Here is a 13,714-nt window from a genome sequence, read left to right as displayed (position 1 = left end):
CCGATCGACACGTGGCTCGTCCTCGACGCTTCTTTCGTTGCAACTTTTCTCCCACGCTTTTCTTCCACGATCGACATTTCTTGGGTGATACGAATAACTATTTTGAAAACAGATTGTCGAGTAATCGATCGAATCGAATCGATAATATTCTACGTGTTCTCTTTATAAATTACACGTGATCAAAACGAAAGAATATATATATATAGATGATACGAGGAGATATCGTATTATTAGAGATTTCTGAATTCGCAATTGCACGGATCCCTTATCCAAACGAGCATGACAAACTCGAACAGTAGCTCGCTGTCGCGTGTCTGGCTACGAGCAAATTGCTGCCGTTGCGGTGACACGAGGCAGGACACCGTGAACAATAACCTGAAGGATGAGACGCCACTGCGGGAGGAGACCGAGACCCTTTTGCACCGTATCGCATTCACGGTTTGGCACACTGCCCTCCATATAGAGAGCGAGGTGCGTGGGCTGCTTCCTCTCCTCGTTGAATCTTCCTGTGTCTATTCTCGGATATTTCTATACGACATAAACATACATAAATGGGAAGGGAAGAAAAATGATAGGAAATTACGACTGGACGATTTCGAATCGAAAGGAATTAAATCGACGCACACACGTATCCCTTTTGATGGCCGCGATAGCGGAAATTTGTTTTCACAGAGATTTACGTAGATCGAAGCGAAATGGGAATCGATGATGTTTATTATCAGACGCGTACCTCGCATCGGCTCGAATTTACGCAACAGCTGTTTTCAGCCATTCGAACAATGGAAATAATTTACGCCCCGGTATTTGTTATCGTAACGCGACGGGCAACCCATTTCCTTTTGCGACGCCCTTAATTCCTTCAGTCGAATACCCGTTTTCGTTTCTCTCTTTTTCTCCGTTCTCTCTCTCTCTCTCTCCCTTCTTCGTCTCGTGTTCGCTTCTTCCGCTCGAGGCACAAGCCGAGGATCTCTTTATAATTCATTTCTTTCCCTTTTTCCGTTGCAGCATAATGGGGGTTACGAGACTCAACCGAAGAATGTTAACACCATCTCGAGAAGCAAGCAGCAGCAGCAACAACAACAGGTAAAGAAAAATAAAATTTCCCTACTTTTTCTTTTCTTTTTTTTTCTCCGTAATTCGCTCCACGTATCCCCACGCACGTTATATAAGCCGTAAATCATCTCGAACGATAGATAGATGTTGAAGACGAAAGGAGAATCGAGAATTTTTGTCTCTCCTTCGAAAATTGCGCTCGCCCGTCCCGTCTCGTCCGCGCCGGCTCTCATAAATTATTCATCGGAATCTCGGTTACTACCAGCTCGGCTAATGAACCGATTCGAAATTTGCTCCGATGGACGCGCTCCTCTTTGTCCCGCGTTAAATTTTCTCGCGCGAACCACCTCCTTTTGAGATGGAAGAAACAAGTGGATGGAAATAAGCGGCCGGTTGATGGCCAAGCGATCCGCGGCTACATACATGCGTGGCTTATCGTTGTATCCGATAAGAAAGGCCGCGATTCGCAGGCCCGACCCTCTCTAAATATTTAATATTAAACCGAACCGACCGCGATTCGTATACGTAGGAGGAAGCGTGTGTATACGCTCGACACGTTGGAGGATCAGAGTCGATTACATCAGCCCCGTGGCTTCATTTATTCCGCGGGAAAACACGGCCAGGACCTATTTACATTCGAAACGTTGCCCGTCGTTCCTCGGCTGAACAACGTTCTCTACACCCGCGATTCGACGATTCGGTTTCGCGGACGATCGCTATGCAAAATTGAGTCCTCGATTCGCCTACGAAATTACCCTTCGAGGCGTACATACGTATGAAATCATTTGCATCGCCTCGATACGTAATCGTTGGACGATAGATGGGATTTCGACGAGTGGCTTCGTATAAAAAGTTTTATTATTCCGGTTTGTTCGGTTGCTCGGGACGAAACAGGATCGAAAATTGAAAAATATCGTCGCTTTATTTCACTCCAACTCTCCAGTCCGCTCGAAATTCATTCTCGAATCGAGCATTGGATTATTTTTTATGAGTTTGATTGAATTTTATAGGTAGGAAATTAGCGAAACCGAAGATGTTTGAAAAATTTGAAAGCCGAAGTTGCAACGACAACGTAGTGAGAAAAGTTGCCGAATATATATATATGCATTTATGGGAAACGTGGAAAAAATGGATACGCGAAAGATGTGCCCAAAGCGTGGAAAAGTAACGCCTAATGCGAACGAATCCTCGATTCTCTTCACAAATACGAGCAAAGAGGAGTTTTACAATTTTCCACTAATTTTATACGCTTATTTTTCTCGTTTTTTAAACGAGGACACCGTGTTATTATTATATACACCGAGCGATATATATTTGCGATAACTATCTTGGATAACGCAACAACTTTAGAAGAAGTTTTAAAGCCGAAGGGAAGGGAATGAAAAACGAATCCGAGAAGCGGATTGGGAAGGGAAATGTTTTACGCTTTATTAGGAGGATTTTCCCCCTCTTCCTTCTCCTTCTTTCCTTTCCACTGCTTTGGAAATCATAGCAGCGGGTAGGCCGGTAGGCAGCAGCCGGCCATCTTTTACGCGTTAACGTCTCGACACCGGAGAAAATTATTCGGTAAAATGGCAGTAAGCTAGCTTACCGTACCAACGTTCCGCCGAGAGAAAGAGAGAGAGAGAGAGAGAGAATCAACCGATCCTCCGTCGAGATAATCCCAAGTATATTGACGTCGCCCGTGTATAAATGCATTCTCGTAACCCTTGTCCAACTTCGTGCCGCGGCAGTTCTCGCGAAAATATGTACACGCGTGTACACATAAATATATGTATATACACGCGGAATATTGAACGTGAAACGCGGCGTGATCGGAGAGAATTCTGACAATTGCTCGTAACTGGTTATTACCGATTGTCGCGACGAATCGTTCCTCAATGGCCAATCGTGGCTAACGGCTTGGAAATTTATTGCAAAATTGGTCTATCGATTTCTCGCGTCGCTCGGTGTCGTTCAATGTAACGCTCGATGCAGAGATACACGCGTTACGCGTACGGATAGAAACTTTCTATTTTTATCCCCCAATCGTTTCAATATATCGTTTTGTATCGAATCTAAATTCAACTTGGAGCTTCGTTTCGAATTGGTATAGAAATTAATTCGACGGGGTAAATTAATTAAATTAATTTGGAAATAAGGGGACGGGTTAATTTGCATCGGATAATGAGGGAGCAAATTGATTTTGGAAGGACAATATCAATCAGAATTGAATATAGTTACCTTGTGACTTGCGTTCCGTTTCCTTTCTCCGTTTCAACTTCTGAAATTCCGTATTCATATTTCGTGTAATTGGAGATGGTTGATAAATGATTAATAAGAGAAAACGGGGAAGGAAAAACTCGGTCGGAAGAATTCGAGTAATTTGAATCTGATGGAGATTTAATAATCTCTCGCGAGAAATAGTGGGAAGAGTGTAGGAACGCCTTGCAATAACAGAGAATTCCGATAAGTTTGGAATTTACCTTTGGCCGGATCTTTCGCGAAACATTCCTGTATCGATCGGATCTCGGCGATGTTAACGAGGAGTACACACATCGGGGCGGAAAGAAGTCGATAACGATAAAACCCACTCTCTCTCTCTCTCTCTCTCGCCACTTTGCTTGCAATTAGAAATTAGCCGGCCGGCAATTACGCGGATTAACGATAATTGACGTTACCGGCACGACGCTCCATTCACGCCCCCGAATAATAATTACTTCCTAGTAATGCCACGGCCTATGCACGAGCATCCTATACACGAGAAGATCTTCTAAAAAAAAAACGATATTCTCCAGTGATCGAGTCTTCCGTTTTCCTATTGGAGAGGAACGCGGTCTCTTCTAGACCCTTTCCTGGAATGGAAACAAGCCGTTTCGAATTATCCGCGCGCGTTTGAAGTTGCGTTATATACCGTAACGTGGTGTATGCGACGTTAATAGTAACGAGTAAGCAAGGGAGGAGCGAATTTCCCGTGAAAAATATCGGTTTCCGTGAAAAATGCTTCTCGCCTTCGCGGTATGTTTGTATCGTGGCGGCCTCTGGTATCGAAGCGAACGAAACACGTGCACGTTTAATTTCCTCCATTCTTTCGTTCTCGTTTCTTCCCATTTATAATTAATTGGTCAAAATTTCGCGAAAGATAGTTGTATCAACGGGAGAAACAAAAAGAAACTAAAAAAGTCTATGACTTTTTTCCTCCTTTCCTCTTCCTACCTTTCCCCCTCCCCTCTCTTCCCCATTATTTCGCAATAACAATTCAATAGCTCGAACAATTTGGCCCTGCAATTTCGATCTAATTTCCATCCATCTCCCTCCCCTCTCCTTCTTCCTCCGGGAAATTTATTCAAATATATTTCCGTCCGTCCACGTGGTAAATCGAAAATTTAACGATTCCGCCTCGAGGAAAAGAGAGAACGAGAGAAGGAGGAAAAGGAGGAGGCATCGAGTAGCCGAGTGGCGAGTCAAAAGAGGCGCGGAAGCGAGCGGATATCGAGCCAAGGCGAAGCGAGAGAAAGAGGAAGGTGCCTAAAAATACGTTTATGGGATCGTAACGCGGCTCGCCGCTTCTCTCTCTCCCTCTCCCTCTCTCTCCCTCTCTCTCTCGCGGATTCGCAGCCAGCTTCGCCTCGCGCGTTCTGTCGCGGACGATCATAAATCCCTCCCTTCGGCCTCACGTGTGAAATTGCCATTACAGTCTTACCGCAGCTGTCGCTCCTTCGTGCCTCGCCGCCGCCGCGTCCTTCGTGTTTCTCGCGTGTCGTTCGCTTAGGATTCGAAGATCGAGTCGGGGGAGGGAGAGGGGAGCTGCTCTCGCGCCCGAGAGATGATGCGACCATCCGTCGATGCGAGATCGAGAATCCGGTGTCATCTGGGAGATATTCGCGCGATTTGTCGGGCGTCACGCGCGAGCAAGTCGATAATATCGTCCGACACGCCGGCCTGATTTTTCATTCGCGGCTCGCGTTTTGCGCGATATCGCAAGTTACGTTAGGGCGCCGCCTTTTTCTCACTCGCCTCGATGAATTGAGAGAGAGAGAGACGAGGAAAATGAACGTTTCGGAGATAGGAAGTCGCATTTCTTGGATACTTTAAAGGAGGAAGGTCTTTATCGATTCTTTGACAGTAAGTAATTTCTTAACGATAACGATTTATCGTTATTGTAAACTTGCAATTTTCTGCGATACGATATTTTTCGCGATGCGAGATAGCGGGAGCGGAGAATTATCGGTATTTTTCTTTCTTTTTTTTTCCTTTTTATTAATTCGAGACAACTCGACGGAGTTCGAGGAGGTTAGAATTAACGTCATTATTGTTCCCTGGCACGTAGGATCGGATATATGAGATTTCAATATAATACCCCGTTGAGATGACCGAGAATCAACGTTAATGCGTTAATATCGAGACCCATATTTGTTAGATCGAAACCGTAGATGCCACGGAATGGCGAATTCCGTATATTAATAAATACTTCCAGTTGGAAAACGTGGCTTCGTTTCCACGCGTTCACGATTTATCACGTGGTCTCGGAGGAAACGAACGATTCACTCGCCCGTTCGTCTCCTCGAACTCGAGAATCAGCCTCGTTCGAGCAGACGCGGCGCAATTCGCGGACAAGGAACTTATTCATATTTCTCGGTCGATTTTTCCGCGTCGCCCTTGAGGCAGTGTTAACCATTGGCCGCTTTATCCGCTCTCCGCGCACGCGTCTCTCGCCTAATGACGAGCGTGACTTTGACTCAAGTCACGCTACCTGGGCGAATTCGTTACATCATACGGTGCACGCGGAGAAGAGAAATGGTTGGGAGGAAGGAGGAGGGGGATGGGTGAAACGTCAGCTGTGCGGAGGAGAGAAGAGAGTCGGCGGGGCAAAAGGCAAAAGACGTCGAACGAATTCAGTGGAATCGAGGCAACGCACAATAGGAGGTAGTCTGTCGCCGTGCATCGTGTCGTGCCGTGCTTGCATCCTTCTTAGTCGGCTTCCCGCCAGGATAAAAGCTCCTCGAGCCGCGACTCGAGCGCCGAACAACTCGATGTCGACTCGTTACGAGATTCCCGTAGGGACAACATGCCGGACAACGCGGTCGTCCAGGTCAGGATCGTCTACGCACCGAAATATTCCAAGGTTCTTCATTTTCGAGAGAAAAATTAATTTTCCGGACGAAAAATTGTTGCTTCGGGACGAATTGTTGACGAATTGTTAGCGAATCTTGGGTGGATAAGTGTAATTGTAAATTGCTCCCTCGAGTCGTACGATAGAGCTTTAGACGGGGAGAAAGGGGAAATAATTTACGAAATTGTCGTCAAAAATTAATCTTAGAATAAAAATCCGTTATCCTTGAAAAGAAATACGAAGCCGATGAATGCAGTTTACAGTAAGTTTTCCTTTACAGTAAAAGGAGAATCTTGTAAAACTAGGTTGCGCGTACTCTAAAATAATTTGTTTTCCCTTCGTTGAAGTAGCTAGTGAACTATTTTCTTGAATCTTTCCTTCCCCGGAATGTTATTGTACAAGAAGAATTTCATACAATGCAATTTGTGGAACCGGATCGCATACACTCGAAACTGCCTTTAAAATAATTTATTTCCCGTAGCGAGGAGAAGCGTGGCTCGAGTAACAGCGCTTCCCGGAGAACCTTTCTCAGGAGAATTTTGACGCACAACGAAATACGTTAAATTAGACTTTCTCTCTTTCTCTCTCTTTCTCTCTCTCTCTCTCTTTCTATATATATATATATATATATATCTTATTGAGAAAATACAGTGGAAAATCCCAAAGGAATTAATTACGAAAACTCGTGCGCGTTTCAGATTCAGACGTCCTCGTCGACGACGACACCCGCGAGGACGCCAGGCGTCGGGGCGGACGCGACGACGACAGGATCCGGGAAAGGCGGTGGCCGTGTGACGGAAGTGATGGAGCTTTGTTACGTCACCGAAAGAATCATCGCGCTCTGGTACAGGGAGGATGCGCAGGGAGTCCTCGAACACGCTACCGCTCTTCTGCGTGGAAAGCACGCTGATAATTATATGGTGAGAGCGGCGAGTAAATGGCGGCGAGATTAATGGGCCGGTTTAAACCGATATAACCGATTTTTCTTCTTCTCTTTTCACCAAATAATAACAATACCTATTAAACGGAGGAAGCCAGCTTAGGATAATGTTGCCGGTGTACCATCTGCTATATCGACTAACGCGCTCTAATCGGCGGTATTATTAATTAATAAGCTATCCTCGCTATCCCTGAATATCTTAATACGGAGGTAAGTGATGCCCGATCGATCCCAGGTACAAGGAATTTTTCGAACGGTCGTTATCTTTCGAATATCTTTATCTCAGCCTCTTATATATATATAAAGGACTCTTGTCCCTCCTCTTGCTCCTTCAAGCCTGTTAAATTTTACGATATCACGCCGCGAACAGAAGTCACTGACCATTACCCTACCATTGGTGACATCGAATCGCAAAAATTTTCCAATTTTTCCATTTTGGAAGAAGAATTCGGACAGAGTTTGTTGATAACATTAACCCGTTTCCAGATATTCAATCTTTCGTCGCCGGGTCGTGCGGGAGAGCCAAACACGAGGGAAGCGGGATGGCCTCAGGGTCTGGCGCCCAGTTTGGAAAGATTGTGCGCCCTGTGCAAGGAGCTGGACTCCTGGCTGAACGGGGCTCCGAATCGCGTGGTCGTCCTCCACGCCAGGTGAGTCCTCTCTCTCTTGGTCGTTTCTTTGGCCGAACGGACGGACGGAGGGGGAGGAGGAGGAGGAGGAGGAGGAGGAGGGAGGTCCGTCGTCGTAGAGGAAGGCGAAGAAAAGCTCATTCCGCGCATCTGTTCAGGGGAAGCAAAGAACGATTGGGTGTGGCTGTGTCCGCTTACATGAACTACAGCAGCATCTGCGGCGGACGTGATCAGGCGTTGGACAGGTTTGCTATGAGGAGATTCCTCGACGACAAGATTGGATCCCTGCAGGTTCCCTCGCATCGAAGGTAATCACCGCGGTGCATGACGTTGCTTGCCTGTGTTGACGTTGGGACGATAAAGCAAACTTTATCGCCTCTTAGTCGCGAATAACTAAGATAATGCTTGGTCGAGGCGGCATCGACGGGCGTGGCCGCATCCAGCAACCACCTTGCGAATCGTTGATCGCGTTAAATCCCTTATTTCGAAGGGAAGCGTTGCCTCGAATCTTCTCCTCTTACGTAAAATTATTATGTCATAATTAATGGATGCGCGCCACGCAATACAGAGTTAATTGTAATCGTGAGAATAGGATTCTTCTTTTTTTCTTTTTTCTTCCTTTTTCTTCTTCTTTTTTTTTTCCTCGAAACGTTGAATAGCGTGAGAGATTTCGGTTAATTGATTATTGAGGAGAATAGCGTTTGATATCGGTTTGTTATCATTTCGAAGCGATCTTTTACTATCGGGCAATTAATAAATTGTAGAGAGACGCGTGAAAATATTTTTTTACACGACTGCGTTTAGTATTTTGCTCGATTCTAATGCGTATTTGATGACTCCGTAAAAAGTGGAAGTTAAAAGCTTTCTATATCATAGCGTCAATAAAACGGTCGTAAAAGTCCCGTAAATTCTATGATAAAATACTCCACTCAAGGCCGATATAATTCTCTGAATGTAGTCACACTTGTACCAGCTAACAGATATATCTGGCTCATCGTGCTCATCCTTTTAAACCATTGATCGAATAGATACGAGATTTGTTTCGTAAGGTGTAATTAGGTTCTTCTCTACTTTAACGATTCGAAAACTTTTTACGAATTGAATTTAGTCCCGCGCGTTAACGGTCGACGAAATTTTTTTTAAATTTAATTAATTTTCAGAAAAATAATTTCAAAAAATTATCGCACGCTATCCCCGGATGAGTTACTTGCACGAAAGCTGAAAAAGTGGTAGAAGGTGACATCTAGCGAAAACCTACTGAATTTTGCGAAAACTCCAATAACTCTAGTAACGATTCTAAAACTGCACGGAAATATAACTCACTTCAGAGGCTAAATGACCTCGTTTCCTTCTATTATATATATATATATATATATGTATAAAATAGAAAGGAAGATATTTATATTCCTTTACTTTTAATCCTTAGTCCTTTAATCCCAAGATACAACGATCTTATCAAAATTCCACTCTAATTTTTCTTAAATATTCTCACGTGCGATGTAATAATTCCTTCCACTACCATCCATCGCTCAAGGATACTCGATAAATAAGACGGTCGTCCGCCTCCGCGTCGCCAGAAGCGTTTCAACGCTTCGATTAAAAAATCCAGTTGAAATAAACGCGATCCCCGATAGGTAAAGCTATCAGCCATCCGCGCGCGTTTACCACGTCTCTTTAAGTTTTCGTCGTTCACACGGGCGATCGTAATGATCCCCGATCGAAGGGAGGGGGATATCCTTATACGCGGAAGGTTGCACACGGCGGAGCCTTGTCGTCTTCCTCGTTCCATCGTCCGCGATCTCACATCCCCCGAACGATCGAGTTTCCCCATTAATTCCACGAGCGGCGAGCATTAGCATGTCGTTAGCCGTGTATTCCCCGCGAACGTATGAATCCATTATCGAGAGCCGAGGCTCTGGATAGAAGCTCATCGTGTAACGCGCGAGCGCAGCACCTTGGGTGCCACCGAGAAAGGAGCGGGTATTTTTTTTCCTTCCCCCTCTGCCTCGCCAGAGGGGATCGAGGAGATCGTATCTGCTTCGTTACGAGCGACACGCGGGGATATTCGTGAGAGATCGACGCGAAATTACGGTCATGAGCGCTCACGAAGCCTGCATAATCGACAGGTATCCTTGGGACGACGGTTCTCTCCGATTTCTCATCTTCTCGTCTGATCTTCCGCGTTTGCCGCGCGTGTATCCAATCGTGTGTGAGATTAATCGAGCGTGAATTTTCGAACGAAGAAATTTTCGTTTCGTTCGGTGCGTCGAAGCAGAAGATTCCTGTTTCGTGGGGATGTTTCGTCTAACGTTTCATCTCGCTGCACCGTTATATGAGGGATAAGGGGTAGAAGTAAGTGAGAAGTTAGAAAAGTCAGTTGGTGGCCGTCACAGCTACGGGGAACGTTGCGATGCTTTGGCGCGATGCGTTTGCGAGAGGGTGGCCAAATATGGCGAAACGTTCGCGCGAGGTAGACATTCGGCCGTACGTGATTGGATAGGAATTATTACGGAAACGGTCGCGGTTCGCACACGTTCTTTTTTTCGCTTCCTCGAGCATTTCGCCATGGAAACGAGCCTCGTGTCCTGACCATCCTGGTTGGTTTAAATGGGATTGGATTAATGAGGAGGGAAAAAAAAAAAAAAAAAAGAAAAAAGTAGATTTGCCTTGACCTAAGTGTAAATAACGTGGTATTTAGGCGTTAATTGCTGTATCGTGTCGCGTGTCGTAATGTTTCTATTATGAAATTTTAGAACACGCTAGTCACGCTAATCTTTATATTTTTTTTTTTAACGATTGGTTGTGTTAATATTGGAGTTAAAATTTTTTTTTACGTATAATTATCAAAAACGTAAGTCTTTACTATCGATAAATTTGACTAATTTTATCTTCGGAATAGTAATTTAATTAAAATTTTACCTCGAAATTCGATGAAAATCCCTATCGAAATTACGAAAACTTTGAACCGCTTTAACTCCGAGGATATTAATTCCCGGTCAATGGGTGAAAGATTGTTAGAAGCGCGAAACTTTACCCTTTAAAACGCTTTTTCATTTATCCCGATACGACTTCCGGTTCCCGAGATATCGTCGAGTAAAGAAGAGGTAATTTTTAATATTTAGCTTAAATCCGATTGAACTCTATTAAAATTAGTAAAAATTTGAAGCGCTATAACTCCGAAGATAATGACTTCCGGTCAATGAGTGAAAAATGATTAGAAGCGCGGAACCTTCCCCTTCAAAACGCTCTTTCATTTATCCCGATACGACTTCCGGTTGCCGAGATATCGTCGTGTAAAGAAAAAGTTAATTTTTAATCGTTTACTATCCCCATCCTTGTTTCTTATTCGGAATTCTCGCTCGCACCTCGTCTCGCTGACCTATCCCAAACTCCAGACAAGCGATTCCTGGAAAAACGTAGTACGCATTTCCAGGAAGAAATGTAGGTCAGTAGATCGCGGACCCATTCATAATTTCGCGCTATGTTAAACGCATGCGGAAACTTCGAGTCCTTGTATCTCGACGACCGTACGAGATATCGAGATAAAACAAAAAGGGACTTCAACGGTACACTTTCCTCTATTTTCTACGTGGATTTTGATCACGAAAATTTGATTTTTTCTCACATTTTTTTTACACGAAAAATCGAAATCCTATTCGTGATTCTACGCGAACGCATTGCGATTTTGGCATACGCGACGTAAAAGTGTTTACGTATTTACGTTTCATCATATGTTTCGCGTCGATGGGCGAATACTTTTAAAAATTGTTGCCGTTCCTTTTCCTCAGGTACATCAAATATTTCAGCGGACTTTTATCAGGCTCCTTAAGGATCAGTCAATCCCCGCTCTATTTAACGCATCTCACCGTCCTCGGCGTTCCGCTCTTCGAGCCCACGGGTTGCCGGGCATTCCTCAAGGTCTACGAAGGTCTGAATCCCGTCTACACCTCGGATCTCTACTCCGTGACGAATGCTCGCGAGTTCACCGTGAATCTCGGGGGTCTTCGTCTGAGGGGAGACATTCTGGTGAAATGTTACCATAGAGTGTACTCGAAGCAGAGCCGGGAAGTAATGTTTTCCCTGCAGGTAAGACCGACTAAACTACCACCAAACTTCCCCAATTATCTAATAATCATTCACAACGCCACACTGCATTCACACCGCTACATTTCACGTGTAATTTCTCTTTTTCTCGTGTGCAATTTCCTCTCCAATTCTAATCACGTAGATTTCCTCGAGGAACAAATTAAATTAACGCAATTAGATCCTCAATCATTAAGTTTAGTTCATCGAGCTCGTAGAAGAAGCATTAAGAAACGGGTTGATATTGTTTCCGCAGTTCCACACCTGCGTGATTACGGAGAACGTGGTCTCCTTCCCTCGATCGGAGCTCGACGTCGCCTGCGACGACCCGAGGTGTCCACCCGACAGCGTGGTCACGCTGTACTTCGCTACCGACGCCAAACGTCAGGACGGGCCTGTACCAGCGCCGACGCCCGCTGTTCCCCACGCCTCGGCTCATCACGACCCCATCCTCCACTGGGACAGCTACACGAATCTCGAGATCAGCGACGACGGTGAGCAATCATCCCCGTGTTGGTCGGTCTTATTGTTTACACCACCGCCAAGGGTGCTTACGACGAAGGAATTCGAAGAAGTCGCGGTTGATTAACGACGAGAGTAGAAAGATGGAACGAGGCGCTCGATTAGGTTAGATTAGAGTAGATTACAACGCGGCCGTATCAATTTGGCGCAATTGCTCGTGCGTTAGATCGGGTTACCGCGGGGAGGTCACTTCACTTGAGGCCGAGGAGAATTGGAAGAGGGTGTCGAAAATGAAGAGGAAAATTGTAGGTTAGATGATGTGTGTTGCGTAACGGTGGACGGTTTGTGTCGTCTTGACTGGAATTTTTCTGTTTCACTTTATTCCTTATTTCTCTAAGATACTTCTTGTCGATAACGTTCTTCAAGCGTTTTCGAGTAACGAGGATACTGTTATTTCATATTAGATCAGGGATCTAGGGATTTAATCTATCCTCGAAGAAAATCGGCAGAAAGAGAGGGACGAAATTTTAGTTTCTACGATTGTTTCAAAATACTAGACAGGATATTTTATTTTGTCCCTCCTGTTCAAAAGCGTGTTTAGTTTCTGACGACTTTATCGGGAAAAGTTCGGATTTGGAGAGGATCGGTGAGACGATAACGTGACGACTCGTCGTGCGATTAATTAAACCGATAAGACAAAAACTGGCGATTCAAGTGACGGAAACTCATCGGCCCCCGGGACTAATTCGCGTTAATTTTCATCCTGATGGTAGCCAATTAACCTCGATCCGTCGGCGAGAAGCAGTCAGAAATACAACTTGGCTCGGAGGGAGGAGAAAGAAAGGGTTACAGGTAGGAAAGAAGCGGACAGAGACGAAAACGTAGCGGTTAATGCGATGTATTTAAACTGGGTGACTAACGTCGCCGGAAATACGTCCTGTCAGACAGAGGTAAAATGGCGGTTTATCGCCGCGACAAACGCGTTTTCGTCCGGAAATAGATCAAAGGTCGACTTGCCTAACGACCGGGCCACGATGGAAGGAACTCCGTAATAAGTTCGATTTCTTTTCACCTTCGAGCATGCTCTCGCTGTCTCTTTTTCCCCCAAAGCCAAGATAAAAGTTCTCGATCTTGCAATTAAAAAATCTCCCACGCCATATCTCGTTGATCGATGGCTTGATTTAATTAAATCTCCTCCTCTCCTCAGGAAACGGTATTAAATATTTTTTAGCCAATCTCGAGTTTCAAAAATATTCAATAGATACGTAAGAATTTGAAGATATTTTGAAGATTTCGAGAAAAGATTTGAAAATTCGAAACTCGGCGAAATTTCTTTCGAAGAAAAAAGACGAAGGATCGACAAGATTGGAAATATCTACATTTCTTTGATATCTTTGATATCCCATCGATGGAAGGGCAAATAGAGTGCACGAATAGATGGATGATGGATCTCGT

The 13,714-nt window shown here is 44.7% G+C and overlaps 2 protein-coding genes across 51 annotated transcripts in view; one reads left to right on the top strand and one right to left on the bottom strand.

Annotated features, from left to right (window-relative positions):
• The window catches only part of LOC107996164 (tensin-1), an 87,233-nt gene that overhangs the window by 44,638 nt on the left and 28,881 nt on the right, over positions 1-13,714 (top strand). For 33 of the 50 annotated variants that reach the window (XM_062083848.1, XM_062083852.1, XM_062083847.1 and 30 more), the window contains 6 exons: positions 1,006-1,083; positions 6,844-7,065; positions 7,572-7,735; positions 7,873-8,022; positions 11,503-11,800; positions 12,054-12,291. In XM_062083848.1, coding sequence (XP_061939832.1) covers positions 1,006-1,083; positions 6,844-7,065; positions 7,572-7,735; positions 7,873-8,022; positions 11,503-11,800; positions 12,054-12,291 — 1,150 coding nt within the window. Of the gene's footprint in view, positions 1-1,005; positions 1,084-5,908; positions 6,158-6,843; positions 7,066-7,571; positions 7,736-7,872; positions 8,023-11,502; positions 11,801-12,053; positions 12,292-13,714 lie in introns of those variants that run through there. The other 17 variants (XM_062083893.1, XM_062083892.1, XM_062083859.1 and 14 more) reach the window with 6 other exon arrangements.
• LOC107996166 (putative sodium-dependent multivitamin transporter) overlaps positions 1-13,714 on the bottom strand; it is a 99,290-nt gene that overhangs the window by 77,918 nt on the left and 7,658 nt on the right. The window lies entirely within an intron of this gene.

The sequence above is a fragment of the Apis cerana genome, linkage group LG13, assembly GCF_029169275.1.
Source record: "Apis cerana isolate GH-2021 linkage group LG13, AcerK_1.0, whole genome shotgun sequence".
Lineage (NCBI taxonomy): Eukaryota > Metazoa > Arthropoda > Insecta > Hymenoptera > Apidae > Apis > Apis cerana.
This window is presented reverse-complemented; position numbering and strand designations above follow the sequence as displayed.